Source organism: Bubalus kerabau, chromosome 16 (genome assembly GCF_029407905.1).
Source record: "Bubalus kerabau isolate K-KA32 ecotype Philippines breed swamp buffalo chromosome 16, PCC_UOA_SB_1v2, whole genome shotgun sequence".
Taxonomy (NCBI): domain Eukaryota; kingdom Metazoa; phylum Chordata; class Mammalia; order Artiodactyla; family Bovidae; genus Bubalus; species Bubalus kerabau.
The window spans coordinates 58,579,632-58,607,491 of record NC_073639.1 but is presented as its reverse complement, the minus strand read 5'-3'; the positions used below and the strand labels follow the sequence as shown (position 1 = coordinate 58,607,491).

Genomic DNA, 27,860 nt, shown 5'->3' with positions numbered 1-27,860 from the left:
GGAACAAGAAATTGAGAGACTTAACAAGCTATTGAGACAGCATGGACTTCTCGGGGAGGTGAACTAGATGCACGCCTTCTCCAGCTCAAAGGGAAGACCTGCCTCATGGGCTTGTGACAAGGAAGACAGCCGCCCCTCTGGGGCCATGTCGGGGAGAGATTTGGTTTGATGGCTTTGCCTCACTGCTGCCGGCTCCGATTCTGGGGGACACAGCCTTTTAGAGGCTCTATTTCTTCCTTGGTGTGACTGAGAATGTCCCATCCCACACTGTGTAACAAATGTATCATAAACTATATTTTCCTCATGTTGAACACTTTACTCTTGCTTGAAAATGAACAAGCTGGACAATTACTAGCCGTATATAAAATTTAATCTCATCAAATGTACAGTTTTCACTTTTCACATGTATATTGAGGGATCAGTACATCCTTTCATATGAGCACTCTGAAAAACAAAAAAGAAAGCTATCTTAGCTATCAGCACATTCTAGAAGTCTTTTACATGTCCAAGTTGTTCTAAATAGCTAACCACAGTTTCCCCCAAGGAGGCCATTCTCGAGTACCCAGCCCCCTCCTCTGCATCCTCCAGCTTTTAGCTGGCTCCACCTAGTTCTGCCACCTGACAACATTTTCCTCAGTTACTGTACAATTAATGTATAAAATAAACTCTCTCCTTCCCTAGGGCCCTCCTACTAGATCCTTTCCAGCTTCAACTGCTTGGAATCACTTGGTGGCATCCCAGACCAGCCCACTAACTGGAGAGCAAGCTAGCTCCGGTGCCTGGCACAGAAGTGGCAATTAGAGCCAAGACTCCACTGTAATTAACATGACATTTGGGGGAAGATCCCCTTGTGAGGCCTTGTCCTCTACTCGCATGATTTTAAACAATTTGCTATTTTTGTACTCATTTCAGCAGGACCTGAAAAGGAGGAAAATCCGAACTAAAAATAATATTTTAAAAATAACTCACATTTAAAGCAGGGGATTAATAAACTGGATAAACCCTCAACGCCTGCACTACTTGAAGGTCTGTCCTCGTGTCTTCTCAAAGGTGCAACGTGGGTTTCCACATATGACCTATGTGTTGAGGGTACTGGAACTGGCTAAGACCAGACGATGCCCCCTTCTAATGTCAGACCAAGTAGAATGACATTCCAGAAGGGAGACAAGAGGAGGGAAGTGAGTGGAGAGGAAGTGTGCTGGTCTGGGGGCAATCTCAAGGGTTATAATAAAGTGGAATGTCTCCGAGGGACTGTGGGCCCCACACGTGCTGAATTTTGCAGATACGGTATAGTTTCCTTATTTAATGACTTACATCAAACAAATGGGAAGAAGAAATTAAAGGGCAGCCTGGCGTTGATGGTTGGCTGAGCTCTGAAGCCTGCCTCTGCAGGTGCAGACACATCCACAAAAGTAACCGCAGTGGAAATAAGAATTGTCCTTTCATTTCCTGAGTTGGTCTGTAATACAAAATCAGAATAATGCAAGCCCTGCCCTCCAGTGTGTTATCAGGATAACAAAGATGGGACAGCTTCCATGCCTTTCCTCACCCAATAGCTGTCATTCATGAATCTGATAGGTACATGGAGGGCTCATCAGTCACTAACTCATAGGAGAGAGACAGTTTTCACTCAGGTTGTCTCTCACACACTGATGTCATTCATTCATAACTCAATTCTGACAAGAACTTTAAAGATCAAATCTAAACAAGAATGCAAATGTGAACAAAACCATTTTGTTCAGTGGAGGTTTTTCCTCTAAGTAAATGATGACTGCTAAATTGTTTTAAGAATTCAGATTGTTTAAATTTTAATTATTATTTTTTACAAAATAATAAATTTCACCTATCACAGTTGAGTTTTGTCTGGCCTTGTGTCTTGTATCTTTAAAATTAGGCCTACCTCAGGAAAGGAAGATGAAATTAGCTTTGCAGTTACATTGACTATTTTGGCCTGTGGGTTCAATAAAGATCCGTATTTAGTCCACTTCACTTCTACCGTCAAAGCCACTGGGAGCTGGCAGGAATCCTGTACAATAATATGCCATTAATCAATTTGAGTATTATACAACCTTAAGTCAAACTTAATCTGCAGTTCAGAGTTTTAATTATAAAATGTTTCCCATATTACAAAATGTTCTGAACAAGAGAATGAATAGACTCTAGAAGTTCAGATAAAAACAGCTTAGAAGCAGCATGTATTTTAAAAGTACTCAATGCTCCAAAAAAATTTTAATACCTAAGGCATAATTTTTCCAGCCCTTCTTGTTTCTAAAGAGATCAGCCTTACCTGGGAGTTGTACCCCCAACTATGGAGCCTCTGGGGCCCTGACAAGTCTAACTGCACCCACCCATTTACATCTACCTCAGAGATTCTTTAGGAAAGGAGTTGGCATGGGGGAGGAGGAAAGGGAATACAGTATTATTAATAGTCAGAAATTAAACCTCACTGCATATCATGTTAAAATGTACTTAGAGGAAATTCAAGTCCTTTCTTTTCGCTTATCTGATTTCATTGGTTGGCAATTAAGATGTTACATCGGGGTATACAGGTGCTGTCTTAAGTTTTCAAAGAAGTTAACTCTCACTCTCAGTCGAGGGCACTGGTGCCACAGTGGAGCTGCCCAGTTCAGGCCTGGACACTGGAAGCTGGGCCTGAGACCTCTGCCCCAGGATCTTTGTTTGCTCAGCCCTAAGGGGAACATGGGTGAAGGGGGCCTTCCAGACCTCTTTCCTGTCTTTACAGTTTCTTCAGTTGGCAAATGTGATCATGTTAAAGCTGCCTGATGGGGAGATGGAATTCCACTGGAGTATTCTACTTTTTGTGTATGTATGTGTGAAATTTTTCCACAATGAAAAGTTTTTAAAAATACATTTCTTTGGGGCATGCAAAGCTAGCATACCTGCTAAATTTGGTGCCAGCTGAAAAGGCAAGGGTGGAATTCCTTGGCTTAGCACTGTCTCTTAAGAAATTTGCAGGCTCAAAAATCCTTGCGAATATCCTGTCATTAGGAGAAGATGCAGCACGCAGCTGGTGTCAACTGAGCCCAGCAGATGCCCTCCTGTCGGCTCTGCCTAGAAGGCTGGGATGAAACCCGCTCCGGGCCCTCTAAGCTCCCGACTGGCACAGACCCCCCAGCAGTGCTTGTGTCCATGCTGCTGCCTGTCCCGCCACAACTTATGTCTTCCCTTCTAAGGGAGAAGTAACAACTGGACATCTTAACCCATCTGCAAGAAGCTAGGAGCAATCTGCCTGGTTCACTGAGGCGGCAGAGCTGAGCCAAGACTTAGCTGAACCGCAGGAACTGAGTAATCATGGGTCTCTGCTGGGGACTCAGTGGGGAGGGTGGGATCGGAGCTAGTGAGCTAGTCCTCACCCCACTGTCCCCATGCTATAAATGTGCTAAGCAGATAATGAGAGGCCTGAAGAAACGGTGACAAGAAAAAGCTGGGCAATTAAAGGATAAAGATGGAGAGCACGCCTCCGCTGACGGGGCCGGCCCACACTCTGACTGCTGAGACAAAAGAAAAAGGTGGGCAGAAGAACCACATGTGATCTGGAACCTATTTGTAGGATGTCAATTTCCATTAAACTCTTCTGGGAACTTTAGAATTGAAAGCTCTCATGGGTGGAGTGCTTTTATAGACCAAGGAACAATGGATGGGACAGCTCTGCAGATGGGAGGAAGTCTTACTGAAACAGTCAGAACACTTCATCTATCATATCATGATACCTAGAGAAGACCTTGCACAACACCAGCAAGGAACAGGATGGTGACTGGTAGTGGTCCCCGTTTATAGAGTGACCACTAGGCACCATTAATATTACCTGATTTTAACTCTCAACAAGCCCTGAGGGCAGTAATACAGCTATGAGGAAAAAGAGGCTCAAAGCCGTAAAATCGCTGGCTGAATCACTGCTAACTAGGGGCAAAATCAGTATTCAAGATCCAGGCCCATCTGACAACAAAGTCCAAACTCCCACCCACAGCCACCCACCTCCTCAATGGGTGCCCCCTGCCTCGCCACTGCCTCTGTCTCCCCACAGTGAGAGGGGCAGGTGCATGCTGGAGACCACTAGCAAGTGGCCTTCAGCTTCTCCCGCTTTACCTTCACATGGGACGTCTGGGTGATGAAATAGACGGGCACCCAGTCCAGCACATCCTGGGCCTGGGAATTTCCAAAAGGGGCCACATAGTCTGGGAAGCCCTGACCCTTTAGCAGGCTCTTCATCTTCTGTGCCACCAGCCGACATGTGAGAGCTTTGGTCAGTCTTTTGGGAAGGAGAATGAGGTCAAATGAGGTGATTCTTCAAACCTACAGTTTTTTCTTTTCTTAATAAATGTCAAGGTCATGTTTAATTATGACATTTCTCTAGCACACACAAAATACTAAAAATAAGAAACAAGGGCATCTGTCTCAAGGTATTAGCCATCTCCATGTTACATCTGCCAAATACCTCACTTTAATACAGTGTTGCTGCTGCTACTGCTAAGTTGCTTCAGTCGTGTCTGACTCTGTGCGACCCCATAGATGGCAGCCCACCAGGCTCCCCCGTCCCTGGGATTCTCCAGGCAGGAACACTGGAGTGGGTTGCCATTTCCTTCTCCAATGCGTGAAAGTGAAAAGTGAAAGTGAAGTCGCTCAGTCGTGCCCAAATTCTTAGCGACCCCATGGACTGCAGCCCACCAGGCTCCTCCGTCCATGGGATTTTCCAGGCAAGAGTACTGGAGTGGGGCGCCATTGCCTTCTCTGTAATACAGTGTTAGTACCCATAATATCTCTGATTATAGAATATTGTACCTGCAGTTTTTTATTTTTACATTCCTTAACGATACACATATTCTCTTTAGTTTCTTTTCTCACTCTCCAAAAAGGGGATTATTTGAAATTAAAGTGTCTCTCACTTTGTGAAATTTTGGTTAGCCAGGGAGATGAATCCAAAACAAAGTCTCCCAAACTATATTCCATGGAGAAGCTCTGTACAAGAAGGTTCCATGGCCAAACATTTGAGAAATCTTACTTACCCATGTCCCCATTGAAGTACACTGACATTACTAAAGACTCTGATAAGTGCTTACTTAGTAAGGAATCATGTTTTGAACTTTAATTTGGTGTTTCCCAAAATATTAAACCACAGACTGACCCTTGCTGACATTATGGAAATGTATCCCACAGAACCTCCTTTCAGAAATGCTAGTCTAACACGATCAGAATAATGTAAATGGTGAATTTTGGTCTAATCAAAATAATGATGTAGATATCCTGGGGAGACATAAGGATGGGAAGCAAGTGGCCTGTGGGGTAGGGGACCAAAAGAGAAAGAGCCAAATCCTCATCTCCCATAGTGGGAACTCAAATAAAGTCATAAGAAAGTAAACAAGGATCTGCTGTACAGCAAAGGGAACTACATTCAATATGCTATAATAACCTATAATGGAAAAGAATCTGAAAAGAATATAACTGAATAACTTTGCTATACACCTGAAACATTATAAATCAACTTTATACCTAATAAAAAAATAAAAAACAAAAGTCATAAAACCAAAAAAATCAAGAAGAAGCACTATATATGGGTTATTTAAAGATTTGGGGACCAATTTTCAAAAACTCAACCATAAGAGTTGAAAGTGATTGCCTCTGGGACTCTGGGATAGGGAAAATAAAGGTAAGAAGTGCTGTCTTTAGAACAAGCCACACAGAGCTGTTCAACATGTTTGACAATAAAAAGATAAACAAAACATACAAAGCCTTGATATTTTTACTCTGCCATATCTGATAAGCAAAAAGGGTTTTAACAATTTCCCCTTGAATCATGACCACTAATAATATGCTAATGAGCTTATCAGCTGATGCAGAGGTTTGATTAAAATGGGAAGGGCTAGATAACTAACAAGGACCTACTGTACAGCACAGGGAATTCTAATTAATACTCTGTAATGACCTATATGGGAAAATTAAAAAGAGGGGATATATGTATAATGACTCACTTTACTGTATACCTGAAACTAATACAACATTGTAAATTAACTATACTCCAATAAAAATTACATAAAGTTGGAGTACAGTGGGAGAACACAGGGAAAACAATGGGAAGAGTAAGAGTGTTTTTGTTTTTTCTGATCAATGAAAATAGGCTCCAACAGAAGCAAGTTACTCTCTTACCTGAGTTTACAGCCAGACTGCATGTTGTAACCAAATAATACTGGGGCGCGGGTCCCCTCTACTGCTAAGCAGTCTTGCTCAGTTGTACTACGAAGAAGAGTAAGTTGTCCATATCTGTTTGTGGTCTGAATGATCCCAGACATTCACAGAAGGTTAAGGGAGTTGCCCGGTACTGAAGCAGCAGATTCTTAGGAGATGGTGTTACGTGTGTGACATGAGATTTGAGTGAGACCCAAGTATCCCTTCTCTAGGCCGTGGGGATTTTGATAATTATTTCCCAGGAGAAGGAAAAATAGTTGTAACTGTTTTCCTTGATTAGAGGAGCCTCAGAAGAAAAATTCTCAGAAACTGGCCCTTCAAAATTAATTCCACATTTTCAAAACCACTAATTTAACAGTCTCGGTTTAAGTGTAAAATCAAATACCTCTAAACGTCTGTCAACCCTTCTGTCTGAAGGCTTTCACGTAAGACACTGCCAGTCCCCTGGGCCACGCTGTCCCACCCCATCAGGTTCCACACAGCCCTGCCTGCTGTGCAGGCCAAGCCCCCCGAAGGCAGCTCTAGCTGAGACCAGCCTCTCCAGCCCTCAGGACCCTCAGCAATCAGGAGAAGTGCAGCCCACATGCATGGACAGGGAAATGAAGCTTCTCTACAGAGCCAAAAAGGATATCCCTTCTGCGGCTGGAATCCAGCAACTAACGGGAGCCCCACCACATAACCAGGGTTTCCACTGAGAGGAACTGGCTTTGCGTTTTGCTGAAAGACAGTGCAGAAATGCCCCCAAGCAATTCTCATTTTAATATGGAAATGGCAGAGGGAAAATGAAATGGTTTTCATAATGAAATCTGGGATTACCAACCAATGAAAGAATTTCTCCCCCTACTCAGAACTATAAATATATCTGCGGAGTGTAGGAGTACATCATGCTGTATAAGAACAAGCTCACAGGGAGGAGAAGCTTATTCCCAAGTGGAAAAGGCATAAGGACTCTGGCTGGATTTTGTGACAAGCTTCCACAGGCTACGTGTGAGCCCTTTGTTCCGAACAAATGGTTGTAGTAATACTTCTAATTTGAGATTTTTTTCCCACTAATTCATGATTTCTTTATACTTGGCAATTATTGATACTTATATGAAAATTTATCAAGCTTACCTGAATAAAATAAATTTCAAACTTTTGCTGGAGTGGAACCATTGCACTGCTCACTGCTCCCAGAAGAAGAAAGAGATCAGCTTTTATTACCTCACCTGCATCTGTATATGTGAGGCTGTACATCACCTAAAAACAAAAGGATACTTCAGATACATCTGTTCCCAATATGTTTCTGTAGCTGTATTAATAACTCACATTAAAAAAATATACATCTAGGAGGCTATCCCCTCCCACTTCTCATGCAGAGAGAGAAGCGTGTGTCTCCTGTCCAACCGGATTATGGGAGGTATTAGCTCAGCATAAGCCCCCACTGACAGGGGCATCTGAGCCTTTCTGTGCCCAATCACAGAAGGTACAAGTCAGCTGGCCTGAGCAGAATGTAAGCAGCCTATCTCTGCAGATAAATGTGTTAAAACAACAGCAGTAGCAACAAATTATGATGTATGCTTATAAGTTACGAGGTTTGTGGAGAAAATCACATGTGATTACTTCAGGGACAAAGAAGTGACCTCTGATGAGACAGAATAAAGGCAAGCAGGAGGCCAAGACAAGAAAAGCAATACCATCGGATGGGCCAGAGGGTGGCCAGTTACCCCTCAGGACCACACCTGGCTTGAGCTGGCCACAGACAGTGAACTTTCAAAGCCAAACTGGGTGCCTACCTCAAGAACGACGTTAGTGCAGATTTTAATATGCCCCGCCTCAACAACACCCTGCTTTGATACCCTCAGTATTTCCGTGTCTTCCAGTCGGGTTAGTGTTTTATTTAGAGACCGAATGACGATGGACTGAACCGTGATAGGGACCTGCAAAGTAAAGTCCTGGGTTACTAAACACACACCTGAACAGAGGAAGTTAATGGGTAAAAATAGTGTAAAACTTGAAACACACCTCCACAGACACACTGCCAAGGAGGGAAAAGCACGCTATAGAACAATATGCATACTAGAATTCCACACTTGCAAAAACACAAATGTTTACTTATATGTAAAACATGCACACATTCACATAGAAAATATCTGAGACGGATATAACCAAAATGTTAAGTGATTACCCCTGAAAACGTTCACACAAAAACATGCACACAAATGTTCACAGCAGCATTCATAATAGCCCCAAACTGAAAATAACCCAAATGTCCATCAACTGATGAATGAATAAATAAAAGGTGGTCTAGCCGTACAAAAGGATACTGTCCATAAGAATCATCCATAAAAAGGAACGAAGCACTGACACATGCAACAAGGTAGATGAATCCTGAGAACTCGGTGCTAAGTGAAAGAAGCCAGATACAAAGGACCACGTACTATATGATCCCATTTGCATGAAATGTCCAGAGTAGGCAAGTCCATAGAGACAGAAAGTATATACAGTGGTTGCCAGGGGCTGGGGGAGAAGGCTGGGGTAGAATGAAGCGTGATAGCTAATGAGCACAGGGTTTCTTTTTGGGGTGGTGAGAATGTTCTGGAATTAGATAATGGTGATGACTGCATAACCTTGTGAATATACCAAAACCCATTCAATTGTACACTTTAAATTGTAAGTTTTATGGTAAGTGAATTATATCCCAAACACACACACACCTCCCATCATGCCACCAAAGACACACGTACACTCTCACCTCCAACCACAGCTCCTACTGATAGATACACTTGCTCTCTACACGCACGTGCACATTCTTCACAGAGTCCCAGAATCCATCCTCCTAAACCCCCACCACCTCTCTGAATGTACGCTTGACCCAGTTTATACACAACTTCTACACACACCCTTACACACACACATACTCGTGGTGGGATCATGAGGAAGAAAAACAGAAACAATTTTTTTAAGCAGAATCAAGAAACCCTGGTTAGATCAACGCTACTAAAGGACATTTTTCACTTACGGCCATCGCCAGTGGAGTGATGGAGCACCAAGCAATCCTTTCAATGGCTTGAACCTCTAGATATTTTGGCCTCTTTGTATCATGAGACAAGTCTGATGTTTGCTCTAAATCTCTGCTCTTAGAAACCACTGTTTAGGAGGGAACCTAACTTGCATCTGTTTGTTTATATTGCTTTGAACTTTGCCCTCAACCATGTACCATGCTGATTATAATTCAAAATTACTAAGTATTTAAGCTGTCATTTTATAGGTAAACAAGTAGTTCTTATGTGTCTGTTCCCATGACCAAGAAGCCCTGCAACTCTCCCTTGGTAGTCAAAGCTCTAATCCAAGAACATGATATTGTTCAAAAGCAGAGGTGAGCTGTCATGCGACAGAGCTGCAGGTTGGCAACTCCACTCGTTACAAAGAAAGTCCTCTGCATAACAGGAGTTAATTAGCTATAGGGTAATTAGCTCTTAAGGAAGTCATCAAAAGATAACCCTGGATTCCTTTATCTGAAATGCCCTGATTCAGCAATGATATACTGTGTTCCAAGCAAGCACACACCTTTCCATACCACCCTCTGAAGAAGCCATCCCCGCGGCGTGTGGGTGTGACTGGCAGAAAGCGAAGGGCTCAGTTTAAACTAGCTTTGTAAAGACTGAGAGAGGAGTGTAAGCGCAAGAACCGCACGAGGCTGTCACTGTGCATTCAGTCTCGAGAACAAAAATGGGAAGGCTGCTCTGGTTTCCTGAATGTCCTATTCAATCATATCCCATTCCCAAACTAACCACTGGCAAAGAACTAAAGCCCACTTAGCAACAAAACTACAGGGCCATGACAATCTTTTGTTGATGGTTCAACAAATACTGACAACAATTCCAAGCAATCACAATGAGCTTCGATTAGTGGGAAGACTGGATCCAACTTTTATATTCCTGATCTTCTAACAGACTTTGGAAGCTTCATTTAAAAAAAAAAATTTAGACACATCCCTGATATTAGGTGATGTCCTTCGGAGCTTTGATGCCACACAGATCTGAGCTGAAAGTCCCAGACTGCCGTGGCTTGACTGCGTGGCCATAGGATACAAAGAAAGAATGTGTGCGAAACTTCTAACCTGGGGCTTGGCACACAGTAGAGCTGGTCCAGTCATCGCTAAGAATAATGTCTCTGGAGCCAGATAGCGTGGCTTCTTATCCCAGCTCTGTACTCCTACGCTGTGTGGCCTCGGGCAAACCAATTCATCTCTCTGTGACCCACATGCCAGAGAGTGCCAACACCAGGACCTGCCCCCCAGGATCACTGGGACACCAAAGGACTGCAGACTCGCAGAGCACCTGGAACAGCACTTGGCACACAGTACGTGCCTTTGAGTAAAGTCCCATTATTCCTCACAATAGGTCTTCCCTACTTGACTGAACCAATCCTTAGTCATTCAATTAACACCCAACCCATGAAGGGCCCAATACCTTCCAGGCACGCCTTAGTACCAATGCTATATGGCAGACAGGGCAGCTGTCCCCACAGACAGTTCAACTTTGAATGGTACAATAAGTGCACTTTTTAGGACTTTCCTGGCAGAATCCGCCTGCCAATACAGGGGACACAGGTTCGATCTGTGGTCCAGGAAGATCCCACATGCCATGGGGCAACTAAGCCCATGTACCGCAACCCTTGGGCCCATGCTGTAGAGCCCAGGAGCTGCAACAAGAAGCCACTGCAATGAGAAGCCCTCCGCACCACAACTAGAGAGCAGCTCCTGCTTGCTGCAACTAGAGAAAGCCCAGGTATGGCAATGAGGACCCGGCACAGCCAAAAATTTTAAAACATAAATAACTTTTTTAAAAGTACTTTCTTAGTGATCAGAGGTATTTGAGAGCTAGTCTATTATATGACTCTCAAACTGGGTCCCTGGGAGCTGTAGTGTTCCTCACAAGGGGCCAGAAAGGAGAAAAGTGGGCAAGTTGGGCAGGTAAAGGGTTTCTGACCCACCTCTGCTCCTACCAGGGGCTTTGGATTCGTATTACATACTAGGTAGGCTCTGCTTAAGATTTCACTTGAAGAAGCACCATAACTAAAATAAGTTTGAAAGCACCTTCACAGATGAGGAGTCCAGGGCCACACACAGTAGTGTGGAGTCCAAGGTCAGACGACTATCCCTTTCCAAATGTCTACCTCACAAGTTTGTGTCCAGAGACGGAATGAACTCAGTCACAGCAGGCACCGTGGTCTGCAGTGCTTCCTGCGCAACAGACGCCTTACCCAGAGCCGGGCCTCACATTATGTGCGTTCTCTCCCTCCAGCCTTACGTCAAGCCTCTGGGGCAGACACTACCATCCACCCACTTGCAACTGGGGAGACTGAGGCAGGTGTCATATGAGAAAATAACAGCAAAGCTGAGTTTTGAACCAAGGCCAACCAAGGCTCTGGGAGCTGATGACAAGGTCAATGCCTTGGCCTCCTTGGGGACTGTGGTATTCACAGGGAGGAACAGGGTACAACCCCAAGAACAAGAACAACCCCACCATCTTTCTCTCTGACATAGCTGCAAAGAGACTGTAGCCTCCTGACCACGGCTCTCCAGGGCCATGGGCTGGGGCCATGGCTTTGACTAGAACCTACCTGCAACTCAACCCTGGAAGCTCTACTGACTGTGCTCATCTCCTCCACAGGTGTGCACGTTCACTGGGCACAAGATTTCTTTCTCTCTTCTACACGGACAGATGGCATCCTGGGAGCTAGCCAGCCCTCCTGACAAGAGGCCAAGAAGGTATCAAGGGATGCCCTGAAAGCACAGAGGCCAATCACACCCCGTGTCAGTCAAGACACCAAGGCCATTTAAACATGAACAAGTGTGGACTACAAACACTAAAGGAATTGGAAAGTCTGACCCTTTCGTGATAATAAAAGAATGGTCTACTAAGGAATTTCCCTATTTCATTTCTGCTTGCTTTCTGGCAAATGTTTTTGTTACTGGCAGTAAGGTACCTTCCAGCTGTAAGTGTATTCATTTCAAAGGGCTCTAAGGTAAGACAATAAGTCCATTAAGTATTCTTACCTCTATTCCTGAACCAGGCACCTAGATGAAAAAGAACAACAAATTTTGTTATGTACAACAAAAAGAAGCACTGTTATTGCTTTTTCAGATGATGCATTAAAGGGCATATTCCTCTTATTAAAGACTTCTTAAAGAGAAAAACAGAATTTCCTTAATCAAGGCTTGCCACCCACATATTTTTGTATCTGTGTCATCATAAAAGAGGTAACTTAAAATAAATAAATAAATAAAAGAGGTAACTTTACATTTTCCTTCTATATTCATTTCCTTCAGACTGGGAGCTCAATAACACAGCCCAACAGAGGGTGTCTCAGGAAGCCTCCATGCTTCAGTGTAATTATCCAGTATTTTTCACATGGTCATCAGTGACATAACACTGTAGAGAAGACACAGCTCCCTTCCTTCTGGTCACTTGTGCTGTGCCTGTCCTCATGGGAAGGACACCATCACCTGCGCAGGTGGCTCCACAGTCTCCTGGTCTTCCTGTCTCTAGCCCAAGCCCCCTGGAGGCCAAGCTCCTGACTCGCCAGCACGGCTGGAGCTCTCTTCCTGAAGGGCTCTGCCGCCCTCCATTCCTGTCCCTACACCCCCAGTCCCACTTCTCCAACCACAAGAGGCCCTATTAGGCCAATGGGAGCTTTTGGGGAGGGGGTTGAGTAGACATGTCTGGGGGTGGGGGCTCTGAGATGAAAAGAGAATTGTGCCTGCATGCCTGGGGGGCTGTTTACAGGACAACTGTGAGGGGCCACATGCACTGGAAGAATTCACAGGCGTAGATGGCTGACTTCGAGGAAAGAAAGAGGGAAAGGGTGGGAAGAGGAAAAGCTAAAACTTGATTCTGAAAAGTGAAGTTCAGATGCCACGGAACACCCCCCATCCCCAGCCACCATCACCATACTCCCCTCTCAGTAGAAGGAAATCAGAAGGGGATGGGGGCTTTCACAATAATCACATGATTTTTAATCACTGAAAAATGTCTTCTCCCCTTGCGACCCTCTATGTCACCCACCAAGTGGGCCAGTGGCCTCTCCCATCTATTCAGCTCAGGCTTCAGTCACCACAACCAGGAATAAAGGGCCGCTTCTCTTTCTCCAACAAACCTATTTCCTGTCCTTTCCTGGGTACTTATTTTATCTGCCAATCAGAAATATAACTTTTTGGTGCTAGTATGATCATTTCTGTGACAGACATTAGATGTTTTTATAATTCTGAAAGTTTTGGTTATTAATAAAGGCTTTTTTAATTCAGGAGACAGACATCAGTGGTTACCATCAAAATGAATGAATGCAAAAAAGAAAAAAATGAAAGCAAATTATGAGCTGACTACATAAAAATAAAAATTATTTTAAGTGACTATTTCAATATCTTTGCTATCAGTACACCAAAGAACTGGAGAAGAAAAATTCTGAGTGTCAATCATGTACTGAAATGATTCTCTACCTGTCATATTTTAAAAGGGTACAAAGAACAGAAAATAAACCCAATGAATCAAGTTTTACCTCAAAATAATTCTTACCCTCAAAATTTTAGGGCTGCTGTAATAAGTCATGCTCAGGGTTTCCATTTCTTCACAATGTTCCAAATTTATCCTCCTGGTGCACTTAACAGCTTGGTTAACCAGAAATGCTGGAAATCATAACATTCCCAAGGAAAAAGGAAAAAAAAAATTAAAAAGAAGAAAAATGTCTAACTAAGAAATTGTAATCTAAGTAAAACTGCAAAGTTATGACATGTATACAATATGCTTCAGATAAGAGTATAAAACGGAGAAGGCAATGGCACCCCACTCCAGTACTCTTGCCTGGAAAATCCCATGGACGGAGGAGCCTGGTAGGCTGCAGTCCATGGGGTCGCGAAGAGTCGGGCACGACTAAGCGACTTAACTTTCACTTTTCACTTTCATGCACTGGAGAAGGAAACGGCAACACACTCCAGTGTTCTTGCCTGGAGAATCCCAGGGACGGGGGAGCCTGGTGGGCTGCCGTCTATGGGGTCGCACAGAGTCAGACATGACTGAAGCGACTTAGCAGCAGCAGAGTATAAAAAATTATTTTTCAAATATGTAATACAGTCACATGATTCAAAATTCAGAAAAAGATTTGAGGAGTTGTCTCCCTCTAACCCCTAACCCCCAGCAACCACCAGTCCCCTTCCCCAGAGAGAGTCTGCATGAAGTTTCTTGTGTATCTTTCTGGAAATATCCTATATTTTCAGAAAGTGTGTGTGTGTGTGTGTCTGTGTCTGTGTGTGTATACACACATACTCTTTTTAAAAGTATTTCTTTCCCCTTTTGGAAACAAACTCACAACATATATTCTGCCCTTTGTCTTTTTCACTGAGCAATGTATCTTGGAGTTCAATCTGTCTCAGTATGAAGAGCTTCCTCCTCCTCTTTTTAGGGATAACTCGCATTCTATTACAGACACACCATAATCTATCCAACCAGTTCCCCACTAATGGAAGTTGTCTCCAGTTTTGCTCTAACAATGCTGCAATCTATCATTTTGCATGTGGGCCAGAGTTTCTGTAGGACCAACTTCTAGAAGTAGAGCAGCTAAGTTAAAAGGTATATTTGTCTGCAATTTTGATGGTATGTTGCCCAAGTGCCCTTCACCAAGGCTGTACCAATTTTCAGTCCCACCAGAGATATAGACAAGCGCCTACTTCTCCACAGCATTAAATTTCTTTACGCTTTGCAATCCATTAGGTGGAAACGGTATCTCAGTTTGGGTCTAAATTACACTGCTCCTACTGTGTGAGCAAGGTTAAGCCTCTTCAACAGAACACACTTTCCTTCATGTAGCACGTGTTGCTTCCTTAGGCCACATGCTATCATCCACAGCTTAGCGGGCTTCTGCATAGTGAGGCTGGCTAAGGATGGGGGAGCCAGGCCTATTGCCTTCTGCTGCCAAGAGCAGTTACTCCACAGAGTCTATGATGCTCCTGAAGGAGAAGCAGGACCCATGGGAGGCAGCTGTGTGGGTTGCATCCCTGCTTCACCACTGCCTGAATAAGAAACTAAACTCATTTTCTCAGTTCCTCATCTCAAAAATGAAGATAACCCTCCTGAGAGGATCATCGTGAGAATCAATGGGAAAAACACATGCAAGTGCTTAACACCACACCCAGCACACAGCTAATCAGTGTTAGCTACTGACAAACTTTCGATCCAGTGACAAGAGAACTTTCCAACAACCTCAAGAGTTAAACAACTGAGTGGGCTGGTTGCCGGTAGTGAGTTTCCCCATCACGACGAATGCTCAAGCAGTGACCACCGGTGGCAGAAAAGATTCTGGCACCGGGCAGGGGTGAGGCAGAGGGACTGAACTACACAATCTTTGAAGTGTTGTTCAACTCTAAGACTCTGTTTCTAGTTACAAAGTTTGTTTATTATGATTGCTATAAATTTAAACTAAGAGCGAACTCTGTGTGCAGAGAAAAAGAAAAATGCCCACTCTCTTACCTGCAGGGTTATTATCAGTGCACAGAGATGATGTAAGGGGAGAAGGAAATCTCAAAAATGAATCTGAAGTCTGCAGATGAACCCCATACTGCAAACAGAACAACCAACAGCTGTCAGGGTGCTACTCAGGCATCCGTTCAACACTCACTGCACAGCTACTATGTGACCAGCAGCACTGCAGGGATGGTTAAAGAACAGATGCGGTCCCTGCCCGCAGGGAGCAAACATCTAGCTGCCCCACCCTTTTCCTTTTAAGGCTGCGTGTTTCTGTGTATGCATGTTACAGAATTTGCAGGCTTTTTTTCTCTAGGCTATTCTACTTCTATCCCACTGGAAGGTTATCTAAGAGGCTGACACAGGTGCCAGCAAGCGGGGAACAAGCCCTCTCCTTCATTAGAGCTGGAAGAATAAACTCCTGCAATCTTTCTGGAGGGCAAGCTGGTATTGGTATTTTAAATTTCCATTCATTTTGACCAAGTTAACCCATTTATAGGAACATACCTTATGGATTTAATCAGACAAAAAAATATCTATAAGAATGTTTATTGTGGATTATTAATAATAGCAAAAACTTGAAACAAATCTCTATTAGATAGTGGAATGGCTCAGTAATAAATAATGACAAATCCCTGGAAGAAATACTCTGTATCAGTAAAATGCAGCTCCAACACTGGCTCCTTCCTATACCCATGTTTCCCTCAACACTTCAATGGGGACTTCACTTAAAGTGAAGCATCCTTCCCAGGGTTGTATACAGTGACGTCTGAAGAGCTCTGCCCAGTGCCTGGCAGCTGGGAAATGCTCCAGAAATGGCCACTTTTATAGTGACGTGGGAAGATGCATAAAATTGATCATGAATAAAAAAGGAAATTTATAGCACAATGTGGATAACTAGAAATTTCATTTCTGACAATATTATATGTATATTTTAGGAGATGCATTAAAAAACCGGGAACATACACCCATCTGTTAACAGTGATTTTCAGTGTGCACTGTTTATCTGTTTTTGGCCAAGCCACATGGCTTACAGGCTCTCATTTGCCCAACCAGGGACCGAACTTGGGCCATATGCAGTGGAAACATGGAGACCCAACCACTGGCCCCCCAGGGAACTTCCTTGCAGTGTGCTTTGGTTTTAACTGGACATGGGGGCCTTTCCATTTTTACTTCCGTGCTTCTGTGCCTTCACCTTTTAGAACTAGCACAGGTTGTTGTATACTTCTCTTTTAAAAAGATGTTTCCAAAAATTATGACATTTAGTCAAAGTTAACACATATTTAAAGGCTTATGAAGGGATGGATAACAAATACCACACATCTTCCCAAAGTCTGTAAAACTACACACAACTCTGAGAAGAGGAGCCGGCCTCTGGCCCATCCACTCTGTTTCCAGCAGCATCTCTCAAGCACTTTGCTGCATCTTTTGAGGTAGAGAATAAAAAATTCTGCAGAGACAAATGAAAGCTTACCAGAGAATATATGCCTCAAAACTCTGTTAGAATTCAACTACTCAATTTTAATTTTCATGATTTTTGATCTACAGGCACAAACATTGTTTCTTGGTTTATAATATCAATTCTGTGTCTCAGGGAAGCTAGCTTACTGGGAACATACTTATAAAAACAAGATATTTATGACAGGATGAGTGGACTTAGGTTCCTGGCTCACCTCATATTTTGCAGTTTGGGGAGCATCCAGTCTGGTTGAAACATCTGATTCTGCATTCAGTGAAAAACCATCAGGCGCTTTCATCAATTTATCAAAACTGCTTTCATCAGTCACTTCTGGATTAATAAAGGATAATGCAGGTTTATCTGTTTTTAGAAAAAGTATTTTAAATCAGTATAAAATATGATATGTATAGCATATACAGTATACATACATAGTATTTAGGAAACAATCTTTAGTAGCAGTAAGGCTGCTGTGGAAAAATTTAAATGTCTCTAAATATTCACTTCCCCCAAGATTTCTGGAATCTTATTAAACAGACTCCCCAGGCATGGCCTCTTTCTCTACTGTGGAAGCAAGAGTTTCTAAGGCCTGCAGGTAAACAGCACAACAGAAGCCAATACTAATCAATCTCTTTCTCCAGTCCACGGACTCATAAACTGCATAAACCTCTCAGGGGCAACTCTCTCCAGATGGCTAGGGGAATGAAAAATCCTGTTTCTACCCTCACACAGCCACCTCCGAAGCCCAGGACGATGATGCGCTCTGTGCGTGAGAGGTGGGAGGAGGAGGGAACAGGCTGGTTATGTTCACTGGGCCTGCTACAGTGACTGACCGGCCATTACTGCCGATTACAAACCACAGAGCATCCACCTAAATTTTTAAGTGCAAGGGGACAAAACCAAAATATAAAGACATTTGGAAAAGATGATAAAGTTTAATTGATAAAACCATGAATGTGTCTCTGATCTTGATAATGTTTTATACTTTGGAACTAGACATCTAATAGAGCTAAATGCTCAGATAAAAATAAAGATCCTGTTTTCATGCAAATATCCTTAGTAAAAATAAAAGAGAAAAAAGGAAATTGAAACCAAAGCTGAACCTGACTCTCAACCATTAAATCAGGAGGAAATGCAGGCACACACACGCACACACACACACCCCCACAAATAAATCTAGATTCTTAGGCATGTCTACATTTATAAACACCTTTGAAATAAAATATGAGAAATAAAGCACGCGATTTCAAAAGACAACTACAAAAGCACAATTAAAGAAAACATGCATAGCCACAGGTTTATAAAGTTACTTGCAGTTGTCTGTGGAATGGCCTCAGGATAATCTCTAGCCAAACCATAGAATAACTGCTTTAAATCTAACCTGATGTGACATTTTTCCATAAAACAACTGTTAAAAGAAAAAATTTTCCAGAGTTTCACACAGTGTATCAATATCAGGTACTTACAGTTTGTAATATGAACACAGAAAATAGATGGGTTGATCTGGTCGAAAAGTTTAAATACTCTCTGAGGTGGGTCTGCTGTAAAATTCAATGAATAGACAGCTGCTTTTTGACTACAAAAGTGACTATCACCCCTGAAAATTAAAAAAAATAATAATAAGACAAAGTTTTAAGGCACAAGCACACAATCTCAGCAAGATTATTTTAGAACTGTCAGATGCTTGCACTGTACTAAGTTAACAACTACATGGAGGATATTTATGAAAGTGTGATGCTAGAATTGAATCCACTTTTATTTAGTTTATTCAGTGTTAAAATGTTCGGCATTTTAAACTTTCTCCTCTAACAGTGAAAATATTAAGACAACTAGAATAACCTTTAAGGAAATCTTGTCAAGTATGGAATACAGATGAGAAATGATTTTGATGTAAATGAGCCTTGCAACCCTAATCAATTTGATATAGATACAGACATGGTTTAGGGAGATACAACAAAAATGAGATCATATTACATACCACTTTAAGGCCTTTTCCCACTTAATATACAGTGCCCAGTAGTTCCCATATCATCAAATGTTTTCGTATTATTATATGGTTTCACTGTATACCAATTTATTAAGCTATTCCCAATTTTTTTTAACCAACCCTCTACCGTTGACCTAGGCTGTTTATAATTTCTCCTGATTATATATAATGCTTTAGTGACACCCTTGTTCATACATTTGTATTAATGTCTCCAGTTATTTCCTTAGGCAATATCTCCTGAAATAGAATTGCTGGGTCAAAAGGTAGGTACAAAATTTGAGGCTTCTGAGACTTACTACCAGAGTGCCTTCCAGAAAGGCAAGATGCAACCTCACCAACACTGTAGTAACAAGAGCGCCTATTTGGCTGTACTCTTGCCAAGACTGCATGTTATCAGTTTTTACTGTTTGCTAATTTCATGAGCAAAAGCCTATTATCTCATTGCTTTAATTTGAATTTTCTCTTTTACTAGTGAGATTAAATATTTTTCCATATGGTTATTGCTCACTGGTATTTCTTCATGAGTTGATTAATTTTTATGAGAAAGTTTGTCTTCTTGACTTCTAAGAACCCATATTAAGAATCCCTTCTGAGTGTTAGAAATATTTCTTCCCAGTTTGTTAACCTTTCAGTTTTATAGTGTTTTTTTGTCACACAGAAGTTTTTTTTTTTTTACTATCATCATTCCTCTTTTAATTGAGGTATGATTAACTGATTTTTTAAAATAATGAAGTTGTCAACCTTTTCTTTTATAGATTGCCTTTGGGTTTATCTTAAAAGACATTACCCGGGACTTCCCTGGCAGTCTAGCAGTTAAGACTCCCCACTTCCATTGCAGGAGGGATGCATTCAATCCCTGGTCAGGAAACTAAGATCCCACATGCTGTATAGTGTGGCCAAAAAGGAAAAAAGACATTTCCCTAACCCAAGATTAATAAATATTCACATATATTTTTTATTCATTAATTTTTTTAACATTTCACTCTTCTACCTGTTGGTAATTTACTTTAGTGTAACATTATGAAGCAGGAATCTAATGTTAGTTTTTCAATAATCATCCTGCATCATTTACTGAATGATCCAACCTTTACTCCACAGATGTGAAATACCATGTTTACAATAAATACCATGTTTACATTAAATACTTAAGTAGAAAAAAATACTTTAAGAAAACTGGCTGGTGTAAAATCAGTACACACAACTGATTTGGCCTTTCTATTCTCTTTCAATGACCTACTTATCCATAAGGAATTAATACACATTATATTCAATATTATAGTGTTACAAATGCTTTAAACCTAGTAGTTTGCTCTTCCTATTCAATAATATCTTGGCTGTTCTCATCTGTTTATTCTTCCAGATGAATTTTAGAATCATTCTAATACATTATCCCTCTCCCATCTGACTGGAATTACATTATAATAAATTGAAATGTATAAGTAAGTAATGATTCTACCCATCCCACTACACAGATTATATCTCTCCATTTATTCAAATGTTTTATGTCTCATTATATCTTGAAGTTTTCTTCACATAAATTCTGAATAGTTAAGTTTAATTCTATGATGTTATATTTCTCTTGGTGTTATGATTAGAATCCATTTCCACTATATTTCTGGAATGGGTATTGCTGGGGGATTGATTTATTTTGTAACTGGCCTCTTTTCCAAATGCTCTGTATAGTTCTAATGGTAAATGAGTTGCTATCATGGGCATAAAGAGTATTTCGGAAAAACCATGAGTAGTATAAATAAGAAAAGATCCAGCACTGAAAATCTACGAGTCATACTGGGCCTTAAACGATGAGGAGGAGTCAGACAGGGAGGGAATGGGAGGCTAATCCAACTGCAAGAATGGCAGTGGCCAAGGACAGGTGCTGTACTAACGGTGTTTAGAAACAGAGTACCAAAGCTGCGTTGGACGAAGGATTCCAGGTGGGGTTGCTAGGAAGTAAGACGTGAGAGAGGCTGGGATGGATATGAATTCAGGTTATGGATTCCACAGGTAATGAGAGTTCTCGAAGGTTTGTTAGAAAGGGAGTGACAAGATGAGGTGTGAGCTTGTGAGGAGGAAGGCAGCAGGAACAGACAGATGCGACGGCAATCATGGAGGAAGATTCAGCAGAATGGGACTCTTGACCCTCCCCTTCCAGTCAGCAGCGCTCTAATCCTGTGCAGTGAATCAGCATCGCATCCGTACATTTCTCTCCAGTCCCACCCGCACAGCCTTCTGGGTGAGAGCCTTCTTGGTTCCCTGCCATCAGGCCTGGCCCCTGGGAGCCACTGTCCATGCTGCTGCAGAATTTATTAAATTGGGGATCTGATCCCCTCACTCCCCAGACTCCTGAAGAAGCCAGGAAAAATCCAAACCCGTCAGCATACACACAAGGCCCCTTGGGACTTGACCCCTGCCCTTCCCCACACTCCTCTGGCTCCAGCCTTCCTCAGCCATGCTGAGCTACCTGCAGTTAAGGCAGCAGGCTATACTCCTTCAGCCCCAGGAATCTGCCATGTGGCTCCCACGGCCAGGAATGCCCTCCCTGATTCCATGCTGACCAACTTCACTTGTCCTTCAGGACTCAGCTCAGCTACTTTTCTAGAAAGACCTCCCTAATCCAGCTGTCTGGGTTAGAGGCCACTCTCTCAGTTCTCCTAGAGTTTGGTGCAGAAACTGCCATCCACTCGTTTGTCTCCCTTACTCAATGAGCTCTTTGAAGACAGGACCATGTCTCACTTGTCTTTAAATCCCTGGCACTGGCACACGAGAGGTGCTCAAGAAAGGTATGGTGAACTGTAAGAGACAGCTTAGCCGTGAGAAGGCAAGGAAAAGGCACAAGTCAGGGGAGCCTCTAGGTTTCTGACATGGGTTTCTGCCTGAAAGAACAACGGTAGAGAAAGTCAAAGGGATACTCGAGGGTCAGTTAAGGGTGGAGCAGAGAAATTCATTCATCCATTCAACTCACTTTTAATGAAGGCCGACTACATGGTAGGAGCTATCCTAGGTACTAGGGATAAATGATATATAAAAGAGATAATTCTTACTCTCAAGAAGCTTACATCTAATGAGGGGAAAAAGACACTAATCCACTAATCTTAATGATAAATTTATAATTTTTTGAATGGTAAGACTAGTTTATGACAGTTCAGTATATGTAAATAAGTCTTCTATGAACTGGAATCTACATAACAATAACACCCAATTAATTAGGACTATTAGTTTTCATTATTTCTATACTTCATATTTAGGAGAAGGTCACAAGCAAAACTAACTCAGAAAAACCCTGAAGTTCTTTCCTGAGAGCACTACGAATTCAGTTCTAATTTCTAAACCATGGTGCCACAAACTACACCAAATCTTGTAAATAAGTTTTACTGAAATGTAGTCACACCCATTCATTACATGCCTGCTTTTGCTCAACAATGGCAGAGTGGAAAAGCTGAAACAGAGCCCACACAGCCTGCAGAGCTTCAAGTGTATATTACATGGCCTTTTACAGAAAAAGTTGGCTGACCTCCATTCTAAATAGTCTATATCTAAAATTACAGTATTGGCTATTTTTTAAGAACTACATTCTAAATAATGATCGCAAATCAGAACAGATATCTCACTCTCAAGCTCCTGGAACTTACTAATGCAGGAAAATAGAATGATTTTCAACAAAGACTGAACCACAGTGTAGTTCAGGTAGCCAGAAAAATAATCTGATTACAACACCCCATGCTCCAGGCATTTTAACAACATCGGAAGTAGACTGGATTTCCCATTGGTCAATAAAATAGTTTCTCATGGGAAAAACACACTGTGCTTCCAAAAAGCATTCAACCTATCAAATTTCAACTGCTAAAACTTCGTACAAGACTGAATTTAAATTGGCTATCTCTGAATAATAAACTGGTTCCATCCTGAATAAATTAACTTCTTATAAGTGCTGTTATTTTATAAAAAAGCTTTGAAATCAGAATTACAAGAACCAGGTAACTGAGAAGAAACTGTTTATCTTGCAATCGACTGGGAATGTCATTTCCCATTATTCTCCTACACAATGTGAACTGTGAGAATTCCTGGTAGATTCATCTACTAGAAAAGTATAAACAAAGCTTTCCCTTCTAATTTTCGTTAGAAAATTATGTCTACAACAAAAGCTGTAAAATTAAACTGTACTTTTCACCCTCGGCTATACATGAGACTAATCCACAGATACAAAAATGTGACACCTTATTTGTTTACAAATCAAAGTGAAACGTAATTCAATCTCTGAACACAGATTTCATTATAACCTTTGTGAAAAGTACACTCTCACTTCTCTTTTGCCTGCACCATCATCTGGCTGGATGCAAATAAGGGATAGATACTGTTCTACACAGGCTTCCCAGGTGGCTCAGTGGTAAAGAACCCATCCGCCGATGCAGGAGTTTGATCCCTGTGTCAGGAAGATTCCCTGGAGAAGTAAATGGCAACTCACTTCAGTGTTCTTGCCTGGGAAATCCCATAGAGAGGAGCCTGGCGGGCTATACAGTCCATGGGGTCACAAAAGAGCTGGACACGAGGGCTTTCCTGGTGGCTCAGTCAGTAAAGAGCTGGACACAACTTAGCAACTAAATAGCAAAAACTCTTCAATATATTGATTTCGACAGCACAGCTTCTGAATGATGCAGAATTCAGGAAATCAGCCTGGGTTGATTTGGGTTTTTTCAGCCTGGGGGAGTTTTCACTTTCTGTCCCCAAATTTCACAATCTTGGTCCAATTTTATCAAAACTTCATGTTACAAACTTACGTGACAACTGGAATTGAGCAGGCAGAAAAGACACTGAAATCCACGGAGCCGCAATCAGGATCACAACAGCAGTTGACGTCACACTGTGCTGGAGACAAGTCACAGACACACAGAGCAGCAACTACAGAAACGAGAGAGGTGGGGCGCGGAGCGTCACAATCTGCAGGCAGTGACTGCCCCCTGCCACTGCAAAGTACCAAAAATCCATTTCATACAAAGGTCCGTTTTATTCCCTATTGCACTTTGGGGGAAATCTGTGAAGTGAAATGAGTCAGTTTGAGCATGCCGCCATCTGAGATTTTCCCAAAGTGGCCAATCATCTGACTCACTTGGAAAGTTCTGTTTGCACTCTCCCTACAAAGACTCTGATTTGGTAAGCTAACTGTGAAACCCAGACACCTGGGCGTTTCAAACACTTTCCAGGTGATGCTGATAATTAAAATAGGTTTGAGAATCAACAGGGTAAATCACTTGCCTGACCATAAGAGCCATTGGTTTAATATTGCAGATTTCTAAGCTCCTCTGGAGATTCCAATTCAGAGGAAGGGCCCACTTAAGGCTACTAAGAATCAAAATTCTCAATTTTGTTCCTCTCCTCAGATGTAACCTGCAGCTTTGAAGCTGAGTCCATGTTCACAAGCTATTGGCCAAGAATCAAGCTGGCTCAAGTTCCTTGTACTTGGGGTTCTAGAAATATCTTTGGTAATTCAGACAGTAAAAACACGGGAAGAGGTAGAAGCCCCACTTAGCAAGTTTTAATTTTTAATAATGATGACCATCTGGATTTTTAATTCCCTGTTTCAGGCTGTCAAACGGGGAGGTGTGGGGGTGAGGGGAAACTTAAATAGCAGAGCATGAGAATGATAAACACTGAACTCATGGTAGTTTAATTATTGCTGGAAGGAGGGAGTAAGATAAGTTCTTCAACCTTACCTGTAACGTTGCTTTTTTTTGAAAAAGGATTTCATGCAAAAAATAAATTTTAAAAAGGGATCTCAAGCAAATGCTGGTAGACAATCCGTACAACATTCTTATTAGCATTTATGAATTATTTTATAAGAAAAATGAGCTTTAGAAGGAATTCCCTGGGGGGGAAAAAAAAAAAAGAAGGAATTCCCTGGCAGTCCAGTGATTTGGACTCAGTGCTCACTACCAAGGCGGTTCAATCCTGGGTCAGGGAACTCCAGACTCCAGTCTGTGTGGTATGGCAAAAAAAAAAAAAAAAAAACTTTAGAAAATATATACCTCAAAAAAGGTACAATAATAAACTCTGGGAAGATGAATGTCAGGAGAAGAGGAAATTTTTGTCAGTGAATACACAATCCATTCTTAGAGACACAAAAGTTTCCCCCCTAGAGTTTACATGTTTCTCTCTAGCCAAGAACTCCCTTGTGTCCTTAGAAAATTATAACACCTCTCATGTACACTAAGTAATAAAGTGTTGAGTAAAAAATAAAGTGTTGAGATACCCTGCCTTATGTGTTTGAAACTAATCTTGATTTATTTTACAAAACCTAAAACCCTTATAGGTCCCTAGTAGCTGTAAGACTACTAGGGACAAAGCAATAGTGTTTAATAACTCTACTTAGGAAAGAAAAAAGGGTCTCTATCCAAGATGTGAGTGTACTTAATCAGCCAACAAGTATCTTCTGAGTACTCGCAGGGTCTGAGTAACACGCAGCTGCTCTTCCAAGCCTCTTCACAGCTACAGGGTACTAATGAACAGAGCTAAGATTCGAGATGAAAGTTATCCTTCTCTTGCACCTGTAACCCATTCTGCAAAGGGTGGTCCAGTTCTCCACTCAGAGTCAGTCTCCTGCTACAACCTGTACCTAGGTTGTGACCTAAAATGAGGCAAGTAATTCATAAACCTAAAAAATGGCAATAACCCATGGACTTCCTTGGTAGTCCAGCAGTTAAGACTCTATACCTTCCAATGCAGGAGGCATGGGTTCTAAGCTCCTACATGCTGTGCAGTGCAGCCAAAAAAAAAAAAAAGTTAAAGAAAATGTTAAAAAAAAAATTAAAAAAGTTAAACATTAAAAGGTTAAAAAAGAAAAAGTTAAAGAAAATGGTCACAACCTAACATCATAAAATTGTCAGGATTAGATGAGACACAACACAGAAGAAATCCTTAGCACAGAGCTTGCTACATAGGAAGTAGTTAATAAATGTCAGCTGTCATTTATTACTATTGCACAGATCTAACCAGAGGCCCTTTAAAAAGACAAAGGAAAAGTGCAAATTTATCCTCTCATACTGGAAAAACAGCCCTGAACATATGACCTATTAATGATGGTTCAAGAATAGCTTCATTTGGGGGATAAAGTACATTAACAAATGAAATACTTACATGGATAATAGGCAACTCAGCCAAAAAAATCTTAAGAGATTTTCAGATATTGAATACTCTGCTATATTTTGTCCCAAATTATCACTTAACTTCCCTGCTAAATCAAATCAACAATCTCAATATAAAACAAAGTTTTTATATTAAAATAGCAAATATGTTTCTCTGTATTTTTTCTGACTACACAATTTATAAAGGAGAAATAATGGTTCAGTAACTTAAGTTCTAGAGTTCAGAAGGTCAGCCAATGATGACTTTTTTATTTACTAATACTGAGCCTGACTCAATTTAAGAAAGATCTTTCTTAAGAAGGGATTAAAAAAAAAAAGAAACCACTGCATATCTATTGGGGTTACAGAGGACTTAAAAGGGATTTTTTTGACATCACAAACACATTTGACAAACTACTCACTGCTATGAACCTTCACCCCAGAAAAACGCATATTCACAAAAGTTAGCACTCGATTTTGGAGTCAGATATCCCCTGAAGTCATCCATGTTAAATCAGATTACAAAAGTCACTAGCTGTGTAACTCAAGGATTAGATCATTTTCTGAGAAATATGCTAATTATCCTTAAAGATGAATCTTAAGAAGTGGGCATAACCCCTCACCCCTTAACTCCCTACCTTCAACTCAACACAGGAGGACTTGACCTAGTCATTTTCTGTAAACTAGATTTTTTGCATCTCTTTTTCATAATTGAAAAGCTCAACGTATCCTATGCACTTAATTCCCACAATTGCCTAGAAATTTTCAATTTCAACTGAAAAGCTGCAAGCAAGTATTCATTCATTAACACCTTTGGCATTAGTGTCTTCCAGGACCACTGCAAGTACTTCTAAAGATTTTTATATTGTCTCACTTGGCTCTCTGAGCTTCGGTTTTCTCATCTGTATGACAGTGATAATAACATCTACCTCTAAAGGTTGTTGAGAGAATTAATACCTATGAAACACTTAACAATGACTGCACACTTTAAGTGGTCAATAAACGTTAACTATCGCTATTATTACTTCACCCGGGCTACCAACCCCCGCAGGTTGAACCACTGTAGATCCCCAGGAATTGGTACTTGGTTACCCACCGTCTGTGACCGGGGCGGGTCTGGGGCCGGAGAAGGGCCTGGAAGCCCTGGGGATCTCAGGGGGCTTAGAAGATATTACAGATCGGAGAGTCGTCGGGACTGGTTTGGTGGAGTTGAGGCCCTCCGTCGTTACCACCGGGGTGGTCCCGGCCTGGGCGCTCACGGAGGCCCAGCAGTCTAGGAGAACGAGCAGGAGCCGCGGAAGGGCCCGCGGCCCCATTGCTCAGCCGCAAGCCGAGCGGACAGTGGCTGGGTGGCTGGGAGACCGCGCGTTACCTAGCAACCACGGCGGCTGGGCGCGGGGCATCACGGGAAGGGTCGCCCTAGGCCTGGAGAGACGTAGGGACAGGGGGCGGGGCCTGGGCGAGGGCTGGGCCTGAGCGAGGCGGGCCAAAAGAGGAGGGGACGAGGGGCGGGGACCTGTCCTTCCTGTGAATTCCCCACGTGGTTTCCAAGAGGACTGCCCTGCTTGTTTTAAAAATGTAGATTTCCAGGTTCCGTCTCA

The 27,860-nt window shown here is 42.0% G+C and overlaps 2 protein-coding genes across 11 annotated transcripts in view; one reads left to right on the top strand and one right to left on the bottom strand.

The window, feature by feature from the left end:
- HVCN1 (hydrogen voltage gated channel 1) overlaps positions 1–1,855 on the top strand; it is a 34,871-nt gene extending 33,016 nt beyond the window's left edge. For 7 of the 8 annotated variants that reach the window (XM_055549435.1, XM_055549433.1, XM_055549434.1 and 4 more), the window contains one exon: positions 682–1,855. Coding sequence is in view for 1 of the 8 variants with exons in the window: in XM_055549438.1 (XP_055405413.1) it covers positions 2–67 (66 nt within the window). In the remaining 7 variants the exon portion in view is untranslated. Of the gene's footprint in view, position 1 lies in introns of all 8 variants that reach the window. The other variant, XM_055549438.1, reaches the window with a different exon arrangement.
- TCTN1 (tectonic family member 1) lies at positions 353–27,652 on the bottom strand. 3 transcript variants are annotated; one of them, XM_055549427.1, is made up of 15 exons: positions 27,356–27,652; positions 23,920–24,040; positions 18,624–18,754; positions 17,375–17,520; positions 15,708–15,795; positions 13,761–13,870; positions 12,245–12,265; positions 7,977–8,120; positions 7,315–7,440; positions 6,833–6,918; positions 6,163–6,303; positions 4,108–4,270; positions 1,901–2,026; positions 1,315–1,459; positions 353–444 (listed from the first exon to the last, which is right to left on the bottom strand). In XM_055549427.1, exons 1-14 carry the CDS (start codon positions 27,573–27,575, stop codon positions 1,316–1,318), a joined length of 1,767 nt encoding a protein of 588 aa, XP_055405402.1. In that variant the 5' UTR covers positions 27,576–27,652; the 3' UTR covers positions 353–444; position 1,315. The 3 variants fall into 3 exon arrangements, with proteins under 3 accessions (XP_055405402.1, XP_055405403.1, XP_055405404.1); XM_055549428.1 differs by lacking the exons at positions 23,920–24,040; positions 27,356–27,652 and adding an exon at positions 23,607–23,628; XM_055549429.1 differs by lacking the exons at positions 23,920–24,040; positions 27,356–27,652 and having other exon boundaries at positions 17,375–17,490; positions 18,624–18,758.
- Between the last annotated feature and the right edge of the window lie 208 nt (positions 27,653–27,860).

Coding starts and splice junctions, on each gene's coding strand:
- TCTN1 (XM_055549427.1), bottom strand. CDS start 27,575: ATGGGGCCGCGGGCCCTTCCGCGGCTCCTGCTCGTTCTCCTAGACTGC. Junction 24,041..27,355: donor ACCCGCCCCGGTCACAGACG/GTGGGTAACCAA, acceptor TCGTTTCTGTAG/TTGCTGCTCTGTGTGTCTGT. Junction 8,121..12,244: donor TGCCTGGTTCAGGAATAGAG/GTAAGAATACTT, acceptor TTTACTTTGCAG/GTCCCTATCACGGTTCAGTC.